The 10,724-nt window shown below is 35.1% G+C and overlaps 2 protein-coding genes across 2 annotated transcripts; one reads left to right on the top strand and one right to left on the bottom strand.

Annotated features, from left to right (window-relative positions):
* Positions 1 to 1,371: 1,371 nt before the first annotated feature.
* LOC130719740 (uncharacterized) lies at positions 1,372 to 2,507 on the bottom strand. Its single transcript, XM_057570348.1, has 3 exons — positions 2,248 to 2,507; positions 1,847 to 2,139; positions 1,372 to 1,763 (listed from the first exon to the last, which is right to left on the bottom strand). The coding sequence occupies exons 1-3, from the start codon at positions 2,505 to 2,507 to the stop codon at positions 1,372 to 1,374; spliced, it is 945 nt and encodes a 314-aa protein (XP_057426331.1).
* A 3,972-nt stretch (positions 2,508 to 6,479) lies between these two features.
* Positions 6,480 to 8,730, top strand: LOC130718703 (uncharacterized protein At2g34160-like). Its single transcript, XM_057569333.1, has 5 exons — positions 6,480 to 6,644; positions 6,958 to 7,006; positions 7,482 to 7,544; positions 7,638 to 7,702; positions 8,393 to 8,730. The coding sequence occupies exons 1-5, from the start codon at positions 6,534 to 6,536 to the stop codon at positions 8,489 to 8,491; spliced, it is 387 nt and encodes a 128-aa protein (XP_057425316.1). The 5' UTR covers positions 6,480 to 6,533; the 3' UTR covers positions 8,492 to 8,730.
* The last annotated feature ends 1,994 nt before the right edge of the window (positions 8,731 to 10,724 follow it).

Raw genomic sequence — 10,724 nt, 5'->3', positions numbered from 1 at the left:
AATAACATTCAAATGTTGTTTTCACCCCCTTAATTGTTTTATACTCCTACTAATTTCAACTAGTAATTGTTAATTTTACTTAATGCATGTGCGTTATAATTTTACCTCCTTACTCATTAATTCTGATCACCAACCTAATAATTAGAAAATGAGATGATCGAACAACTATCACACTATAAATAGCTCATATTTACATAGTATCCAATTTCACTTCCAAAAATCACATCTAACCCGAAAATCACTTTAAGTCACAAACTACGATATGTTAGGTTTTAAAATACATGTTTTAGAGTTTAGAGTCTATGGAGATGTGCAAATAATGCGTGATAGTCATGAAGTTCATATTCCGTGACCTGCTACTTGAGTGAAAGACTGAAACTGTGGTTTTAATGAACTATTCTACGGTAAACTCCTTTTTTTCTCCCTTATAATGGCGGAAAATAAGAGATAAGTTCTGTATCGGTTTTCTATGCTTAAATATGTTTATCGTCCCTGGAAATGTAGCTAATAATGGTTTTAGTTCATGAAAAACAAAAATTAATCCCTAAAAGTATATATTATTATCTATTTTAGTCCTTAACGTTAAGATTTGCTTACATTGCCCACTTAATAATAAGGACTCACATTTCCTACTTAGGCTATGTTTGGCATGTTTAGCTGATAAGCTAGCTGAAAGCTGAAAAGCTAGCTGAAAGCTTATAAGCTAGCTGATAGCTGAAAGCTGATAAGCTAGCTGAAAGCTGATAGCTGAAAGCTGAAAAGCTACGTGATTGAAACAAAAGTGTTTGGTAGAACTAGCTGTTAAACAAGCTGAAATTGTAAAATGACATAAAAGGACATACTTGTATAATTATTTTTATATTTAACATTACTTTATTTTCACATTAATACCAATATGATATTAATATTAAAATTATTATCACTTTAAATATTTTTATTAGCTACAGTTATATATCATCTTAAAAATATAATATTTATTTTTATTAATATAATATTTATAATACTTGTGGTGCATAGCGGTGTGGCGGGAATGATGGCGGAAACTGCATACGTAAGTGTGAGGGGAAAATAAGTTTAGTGTTTTTATAAATATATAAGAGTAATGGTAAAATTTTAATAAAATAATAAGGATAAAAATGAGAATAAATTTAATAAGCTATAAGCTTTAAGCTATAAGCTACCTGAGATAACTTATAGCTTAAAGCTTTAAGCTACTAAAATAAGCTCCTTCACCAAACACTTTTGAAGAGCTTTTAAGCTAGTCAAATAAGCTTTAAGCTAGTCAAATAAGCTATAAGCTAGCTGAAATGGCATGCCAAACATAGCCTTAGTGTGTTTTTTTTTTTGAAACTGGGTAATTCATTAAAGAAATCAAAAAGCCATAGAGGCTAGTACATCTGCTTGAATCAAAGACTCTAACTCCGGCGGCACCTCCTCAATCCAAACAGAGTTATGAAATTTTGAGGAGTTCTTAGCTAAGTGATCAGCTACAGAATTTCCGGTACGACGGACAAAAGATAAACAAAAGTACGTAAACGATAAAACAAGATCTCTACAGTCACTAAGAATAGAAAACAAGTAAGAATCTCCACGCTTTGCCTTCTGCCAAGTCTCAATGAGATGTAAGAAATCCGTTTCAAGACACACCCTTCTGAAACCCAAATCTTTGGCCAAAGAGAGCGACCACCGGAAAGCTAACGCTTCGGCAATAACAGGGGACATAGCCTCCAACGGAAACACCGCCGCCGCTGCCATAACCTCAGCTGCACCATTCCAGCAATAAAGACCAAACCCGACGCTACATGTTGCACCCAAGAGGCATCAAAATTTATTTTTATCACATCACCTTGCGACCTACACCAAGAAGCTCGCGTAATGTTCCTCTGGTCCTCCGGCGAACGCTCAAAAGCCACCCGTTCCCCTGGCGACATAAGGCTGGTGAATCGAGCCATGATGACGTGAAACTCCGGTTGCTTCTGCTGGTAAATGACTGCATTCCGAAGCTCCCAAAGAGCATATAAAAATGTGAGGCATTTTCCCCCCAAATCATCATCCTGATACTCAAATATTTGCTGCAGAAAATCCATGGGTTCCTCTCCAGGACGGAACCGCTCACACATCGGGGAAGCAAACCACCACCTGGACACAATGGGGCAAGTGAACAAAACGTGAACCACTATTTCTTGGCTCACACGAGAGAAAGGGCATTAATCTTCCACTTGCACGCCACAGACTTGCAAAGCATGCCTCACTGGAATGATCTTCTTGGCCACCCTCCAAGCCACCTCCTTGCAACGAGGAAGAGCTTCAACCGACCACAAAGCCTTCCAGAAATTTGCAGACGATTGCTCGCTCGTGGAAGAGGATGGCTCCGCACTGATCCTTCGTTGACGAATGAAACCATAGGCTGACTTCGTAGTGTATCCACCATCACCAGTATACGGCCAAAATAGAACATCAAGGGACGGTTGCATTGGGAGAGGAATCTGTAGAGTCTCCTGCGCCATCGGGGGCCAAAAAACTAATTCCACCAAGTGCTTATTCCAAACCTGCATGTTAGCAACAAATAAATCTGAAACAGTTCGTAGATTTGCTTCAGATGCTAAATCCTCACGGTACACGGTTGGGACACCATTGGGAAGTCATTTATCCCGCCACAAATCAATACTCCTTCCATTGCCTACTCGCCACCGGGCGCCTTCCTCAAAAATCCATTTTGCTCGAAAAATGCTTCACCGAGCATAGCTTGGGCGTCCATGTTTCTTAGCTGCAATAATAGAAGATTGAGGAAAATAAACAGATTAAAATACTTAGTGTGTTAGTGTGTGCACTTTCTTATTAAAAACGTAGAAGCAGGTAGTTCTTTACCAATCATAAAAAACATTTTAAAAAAGGATTTATTGCGGGAGAATTAGAGAAAACTCTAATGTAAGAGAAACTATCCTACATGGTTTTATATCGTACGTCAAAGTATCTACTGCATGTGGCAAAAATTTTAGGCAAATTCTGTGGTACCTATAAATTTTTCTGGGTGTGATACCCACAATAAGTTATTTAATATATTATTACTATGTTGTTCAACGTAAATTTTACATTTTCAAATTTTATTTTACTTTTCAATTAACTTCATTCCATAGAATTCACTTTTTAATGAAAAAATGGACGAGTAATGAAGATGAACAATGGTGGTATCGATACGCGTCAAATAACCATATTTGACAGAATAACAAAGATTAAAAAACACAACAAACAAATTTCACGTCTCTAACAATGGAATACTACATTACTATGATATAATAAAATCGAACTTTTAACAGATATATAATTTTTACTACTAATTTAACTCATTTTGGGTATCACGCCTTGAATTGAGTCAAGGTACCACAGCAAGCACCAAAACTTTATATATCTCATCAGATTAGGGTAGTGACCTCTGAAGGTTCATACCTAGAATGTCTTGATTCATCTCAAATTATAGAGCAACTCAACATGGGAGATGCAGCTCTACAAGCACGATATGTTTGCAACTTAAGGACCCTCTCAAGGAACAAAGGATTCTAACTTATTTCAATTTGTATTGTCATAATTTATGTCGACCTAGTTGATGGTAAACTTGAGAAATTAATGAATAGTATTATCGGCTTATGCACTAACATAATGTTTGCCAAAAGACTAACGCTAAAATACTAGCTTCAACTAAGTTATTGTTAGGCTATGTTTGGCATGTTTAGCTGATAAGCTAGCTGAAAGCTGAAAAGCTAGCTGAAAGCTTATAAGCTAACTGATAGCTGAAAGTTGATAAGCTAACTGATAGCTGAAAGTTGATAAGCTACGTGATTGAAACAAAAGTGTTTGGTAAAACTAGCTAACTAACAAGCTGAAATTGTAAAAGGACATAAAAAGACATACTTGTATAATTATTATTATATTTAACATTAATACCTATATGATATTATTATTAAAATTATTCTCACTTTAAATTTTTTTACTAACTCAAGTTATTTATCATCTTAAAAATATAATATTAATTTTTACTTATATTTATTAATATAATATTTTTAATACTTGTGGTGCACAGCGGTGTGGCGGGAATGGTTGCGGGAACTGCATACATAAGTGTGAGGGGAAAATAAGTATAGTGTTTTTATAAATATATAAGGGTAATGGTGGAATTTTAATAAAATAATAAGGATAAAAATGAGAATAAATTTAATAAGCTATAAGCTACCTGAGATAGCTTATAGCTTAAAGCTTTAAGCTACAGAAATAAGTTCATTCACCAAACACTTTTGAAGAGCTTTTAAGCTAGTCAAATAAGCTTTAAACTAGTCAAATAAGATATAAGCTAGTTGAAATGACATGCCAAACATAGCCTTAGTTTGATGTTGACGCTATAAGCCGACACTGAATTTAGTTTAATTTGCATCCGGTTTAGCGTCGACTTTAATTTATAATATCTTTTAATTTGTTTATAGTGAGTCAACCTACTTTAATTGCAGTGATAAGAATTACATAAAGTGGAAATACATTCGTGGAAGTCTTTTTTTTATAATATATTGTTATCAATAAAAGGTTCATTTATATAAAGTAATACTTCCCTAATATATTCTTGAAAGAAAGCATGGTTTAACTAATTAATACATGTACATCATAATTCATAAGAAATGAGATGTACATATATATTAATGGTTTGTTATACATAACATTACGAAACAAATTCATAGTGTAAAGTGGTATCAGAGCAAGATTGCTAGCTAGCAGATAAGGATTGAAGAGTACATGCGTGTGTTCAAGAGTCTTTGTTCGATTGCTGTGTTATCCGAAAATAGAAGAGCCATTTCGATCGTTGTTTAATCACTTTCAGTTTTATATATCTTTAGATTGCACCGACGATAATATGTACATAAATGAATCAAGTTAACAATGGTCCCATTAACTATATATCCTTCCAAGTTATCCTCTTGAGTTTGGTTTATTATATTGTGAAGAAGGATACACATATATAATATACTCTTTGTCTATAGACATGTAAGCCTAACCGGTGGATGATTATGCAGGAAAATGATGTTTTACAAAAGCCAATCCTAAAGATGGAGACAAGTACTATTTCTGATTGCACTTTGTCAAGTTTAATTCATCAACTTGATTGGTGTCCCACACCAATCCAACCGTCTCGATCACTCAACTGAAAGAGATGTAAATCTTAAAAAAGAATGGAGATTCCATATTCTTTTCCTGAAATATTAATCAATCATACACAATAAAAAGAACGTGAATTTATAATATCACGCGATTGAATTAATAAAAGCACACACACAAGGGGTTTGGTTGAGAAGTTTTTCTTTAAAAACATGATAACGTCAAAAAAATTAATTAATTGTTCACAGTTCACACGCTTATGTTTAATTAATTACCATTTATTGTATTTTATTTTTGGTCAAAGATTAATTACCATTAGATGAAGATAACGATTGTCAATGCTCTTCTAGTCTAGTTCGTTATGGGCTTTATCACATAGTCTAGCTCGTACAAAAAGGCTATGTGGGCTCATTTCAAATTTAATGGCCGAAAATATAAATAAAAGGAGAATCGAATTTATTTGGTTCCTCATCATCTTCTTTCAAATAAAACTTCAACAAAATTTAATTTTTGAAATATTTAATTAATTGTGGGAAAAAAAATAAATTTTAGACTCTTAAAAGTGTGTTTGATTTGAGACAAACAAGAAAATGCACATTCCTATATCCAAATTCTTTTACCACTAGCACAAATGGAGAAGGAAGATTTTGATACCTCTACTTTAACGTGGATCGATATTAAGTTCAACGGAAAGTCAAACATATCTAAAATAATTCTTAATTAAATAACTATTTATAAAATTATTTTTTGTGTTAAAAAGATAATTAGAGTATCTATTAAGAAATAATTTTTTATTTATTATGAAATACTTTGATAGCATGTGTCCAAATACGAAAACAAAAGTTTAAATAAGAAAATGATATAAGGAAAATACATAATTTTGTGAGAGGGAGAAAAAAGAGACAATACAATACGTGATTTTATGATATTCAAGAATTAAAACGCACTTTTATTTACATGTAGAAGTAGATGTGACACAAGCATATAGAATTTACACATCAATCTCTCTACTTGAACTTTGAATTACAAGTTGCTAAAATAACTATTTTAAACAACATTACGAGAGAAACGTACATTAATATGACCCAAAAGAATCAATATAGCATGTGATTGTGCTCAACCGAAGAGGGAGCAGAAGAATCGGTCCATGGGGGGCATTTCTGCCAATCCACTAAAAAAAATAACGACCATGAAGATCTCAACTGCAACCATTAACTAACTAACAAACTAATTCACTCTTACTCTGTCCTCATCCCCTCATAACCGCCACATGTTGGTGTCTCATTAGTTATCGTTGCTAGACTCATGCCCTATATTATTTTATAAACAAGGTTGTAACCTATTTCACTGCTTTACCGTTACAGCTACAGAGATTTGCATCACATTACATTACAATGGCGACCGTAGCTGCTGCTGCTGTAACTGCAAACGAGTCCCCCAAGAAGAATAGGATTCAGGTTTCCAACACCAAGAAACCTCTCTTCTTTTACGTCAATCTCGCCAAGGTATGATATCACTTTCCATTATTGTTTTCTTATACGATTAAGTGTGTGTTCGGATACCAGAGTTGTAATGTGAATCGATTTTCATCTTAATCCATGAGAAGAATTTTATTCATTATTTATCTTGAAATGTGTGATTGCACGGTGCCAACTGACATTATCGTATGAGTGTTGAATGAAATTTCATAACTTTGTAATTTCTTGCAATTTCACATGTCATTCATTTACATTCTAATGTTGATTTGAAATTATGATCGACTAATGTCTACCTGAAATGATATAATGTATTGCTGAATTGGTTTATCCTTTGATGCAGAGGTATATACAGCAGCACAATGAGGTTGAGCTTTCTGCTCTCGGAATGGGTATCTCTTTTCTCTCAAACTAAACATTTCTCTTCATTTCTACTTGTTCTCTCCACATTGTAAGAAAATCATGAGGAATCATATAACAATTGTGTTTGGAAACTGGTGTTTCATATGTGAATCTTTTGCATCCGGAATTTTGAATTGTCTCATTGATTATTACTCAGAACATTATGAGATTCTTTCAACACTTGTAACATTGGCTACCTGTTGTGTGTCTAAGTTTTCCTTTTTAGTACACGTTTGAAAATCTTTCTACAATTGATTTTGATACTAAAACCAATTCTAGTGAGAAGCTTCTATATGTCAAGAATTAATTCTAAGGAAAAAGAAACTAATCAAAACATGCTATTAGCATGTGTTTGAGCATGTTTTGCTCAAGTTGTCCATCAATTGAGCAAATTTGCTCTGCTTCATCTATTCCTACTTCAACTGATACAATATTCTGCAAAAATGTTGACATCTGTTTGAGCAGCTATAGCTACAGTTGTCACAATTGCCGAGATTTTGAAGAACAATGGACTTGCCACAGAGAAGAGTAAGATTTCTTTTTGTTTGCTATTGTTGTTATTTATATTATATGATGGTTGTAATGTAGATGCTCTAATCAATTGATTTTGGGATGGAACAGGGGTGCTAACTTCTACAGTTGGCATGAAGGATGAGAACAAAGGGCGTCTGGTACAGAAGGCAAAGGTGAGTTCCCATTGGAATATGGTTTAAATTCGCAGCATGTTTGGAAGAAATTTTCTCCCATTGATTCTAAAGCTAAAATGAATTTTTGTGATAACTAACTTCAGAATCAATTCTGATAGAGTATAATCAATGCAGTAACTTCGGTGCTGATATCCAAAATTGATTTAAATTTTACCAAAATCCTTCTCCAATTGATTCAAAGTCAATCAATTATATAGTCAATTATAATTGAGTAAAATTTGGTTCCTCATTAGGTACTTCAAAATCAATTCTAATGGAGTAAAATCAATTTTGAATGACAATGTAGATCTTTGAATCATTTTGGAGAATTGATTGCAGTCTCAAAATCGAATATACCAGAAGTGGGAGAGAATAGCTTATGCGTTGAACATTATCAATCTGAGATTTTACAACTAAATATCACAACATTATCCTACATAAATCACTATTCCGTAAAGGCATCTAAACCTAAACCACATCACTTTCAACTCAACTTCACCATAATCAATTTTACTAAAATCAATTATAGACAACGCTGATCCAAACACGCTTTCAGTAGCCTCTAGGTACTAGACTTGATTTTGAGAAAAAAGAAATTGATCCAAACATGCTATTAAGCGCTAAAGCTTAAGCTGATGCTTTTATTTTCTCTATTTGGGTAGTTTGTTTCCTTATCTTGTTCTTTTGTAGATTGAAATTGTGCTGGGGAAATCTGAGAAGTTTGACAATCTGATGGCTCCAGCCACCAAAACTGAATCAGAAGAACCAGCAGTTAATGACAAGAAATGACAAACATAGGAGAGCCCAGTGAATGTGGAAGCTGTTGTAGTTAACATTCTGATTCTTTTGTATTGTTTTCCATGATTCATGGACATAAACTATAGGGGAGTAGGAAAGGTTTCAATGATAAGAACATAAAGCAGCAAATCAGCAATGACTGGTCAAAGTTGTAGAGAACATATTTCCATTCTCACTTTAGATTGTATTTCTTCACTGCATATATATGATGATGACGATTACATTACTAATGATGACTCTTAAGCTCACTGATTATCGTGGTAGTTCATCTAACCTGCTCTGATTCTGAGCTGCACTCGTCATGTGCCACTATATAGATTTATTTATCTGTGATTTTTCCCATTTATCATTTTTTAGATATTTTGCATTAGTATAGAAAAACCTCTCATTATATGCGATGTGATGCAATAAGAAGAGAAAGATAGAGAGGGGAAAAAAATCATGGTGTTTTTACTGTTTTATTGTACGCGAATATGAGACTGATAAATAATGGACAATTGGAGATCATCATCATGTTTGGTTTAAAGCAGTTCTAATTTACACCATAGCATAGTATGATTATAACAATTAACAAGAGGAACACTAGCAACACAATATCTAAATAAACTTTGTTAGCAAACCTTTGTTATTGGGTGAAATTGATGTGCATGAAACACAAGTTGTAATATAAGTGAAATATTTTCAATTTTAGCAACAAAAAAGAAGTTTGCTTGTTATACCAATATAGAGCATGGGTTCAATTTTTCTCATTTATAAATGGAATAAACTCTTCACCATTTCATTATAAAGTACTTGCTCAATTTTGCAGTTATTTTCCTATGGTAGTAAGTTTTTTTACATAGCTGAGAAGTGAGAACTAGTCTCAGTGGTATTTTCCTTTAGGCTTAATTCCACTTTGGGCCCCTGATGTATCAGAAATGAGCGATCGGGGCCCCCCGTGTTTAAACGTAGCGGTCGGACACCCCAACGTTTCAAAAACGTGCGATCCAGCCCCTTCTGTTAAGCTCCGTTAGTTGACCAAACGGAGGCCCTTTCATTAATTGACGTGGAATTTTTTTTTTAGTTTAACATTAAATTTTTGACCCAGGATTTTCCCACTCAATTCACAAACCCAATTCCCCCACCCTGGAAATCTCTGGCACCTTCCTGACTAGTGGATGGCTCAGTGCAAGGTATTCTTGCAGAACCGCAACCAATTTCATTTTGAACGTCATTTTCTCTGCATGCTTTGACATGTTTCCCTCCAATATTATCAAAATCAGCATCAGTACCATCAAGATTAACTCCCGAACTATCATTAACACAGCCAAAAACCTTGTCACTTCCTCCAAACACAAAACTAGCTTTACTATTTACAAATGAATTCATTGAATCTCTCGTGATATCAACACCCTCAGAATGGTTCATGTTCAATTTCTTCATCTCATCTGTTAACTTATCTGCAGGAATGTCATCACTATAAAGAGCAGAAATAGCAGAAATGCTTTCAAATGCACTCTTACACTTATCATCATCACACTGATCAGCATCTTTACCACAATTAGGATTTGTTTCCAATGTTTTACCCTAATTTCACCCTAATTTAGCAAGAGAAAGAGAAGAGGAGAAGAGGGCGAGTCGCCGGAAATCGCCTCCGGCGGCGGCGCACGGCGGTTCACGGCGGAGGTCGTCGGAATCGGAAATTTCTTTGTGGGTTTTGTTGCGGACGAGGAGATGAGCACAGCGGTGGTGTTGGTTTGTCGAGATCGTGAGCGGTTCACCGTAGATCGGACTTTGAAGGCGGCGATCCTAGGTTTTCATGGTGGTGATGGCTTCCACGTGGTGGCCATGGTGGCTGCCCTTTAGGTTCGCGCGAGGATGATGAGGAGGTGATGGTGTGACCGGCGGTGGCTCTCATGGAAGAAGAAGAAGGAGGAGGCGCAGTGATGGTGGTGTGGCCAGCGGCGGTGGCTCTCAAGGAAGAAGAAGAAGAAGAAGGAGGCGCAGTGATGGTGGTGTGGCCAGCGGCGAGCTCGCGTGAGGAAGCTCGTGGTGGTGGTGGCTTGGCCGAAGAGCGGCGGCGGCGACCATGAAGAAGAAGATGATGTTGTGTGGTTTTAGGGTTTTCAGAGAAAAATGAAGAAGAAAGTGAAGAGATGTCGAGATTGAGAGAGAATTTGGGGGGGGAATTTTTGGGTAAAAAAAAATATTAAAATGAAAAAGAAAATCCACGTCATTAGTTCCG

Source organism: Lotus japonicus, chromosome 5, assembly GCF_012489685.1.
Source record: "Lotus japonicus ecotype B-129 chromosome 5, LjGifu_v1.2".
NCBI classification, from domain to species: domain Eukaryota; kingdom Viridiplantae; phylum Streptophyta; class Magnoliopsida; order Fabales; family Fabaceae; genus Lotus; species Lotus japonicus.
The sequence above is the reverse complement of the archived record's forward strand: the minus strand, read 5'-3'. Positions and strand labels throughout refer to the sequence as shown.

Coding starts and splice junctions, on each gene's coding strand:
- LOC130719740 (XM_057570348.1), bottom strand. CDS start 2,507: ATGGCGCAGGAGACTCTACAGATTCCTCTCCCAATGCAACCGTCCCTT. Junction 2,140..2,247: donor AAGAAGATCATTCCAGTGAG/GCATGCTTTGCA, acceptor CATTGTGTCCAG/GTGGTGGTTTGCTTCCCCGA. Junction 1,764..1,846: donor TTCTTGGTGTAGGTCGCAAG/GTGATGTGATAA, acceptor GGAATGGTGCAG/CTGAGGTTATGGCAGCGGCG.
- LOC130718703 (XM_057569333.1), top strand. CDS start 6,534: ATGGCGACCGTAGCTGCTGCTGCTGTAACTGCAAACGAGTCCCCCAAG. Junction 7,545..7,637: donor TGGACTTGCCACAGAGAAGA/GTAAGATTTCTT, acceptor GGGATGGAACAG/GGGTGCTAACTTCTACAGTT. Junction 7,703..8,392: donor GTCTGGTACAGAAGGCAAAG/GTGAGTTCCCAT, acceptor GTTCTTTTGTAG/ATTGAAATTGTGCTGGGGAA.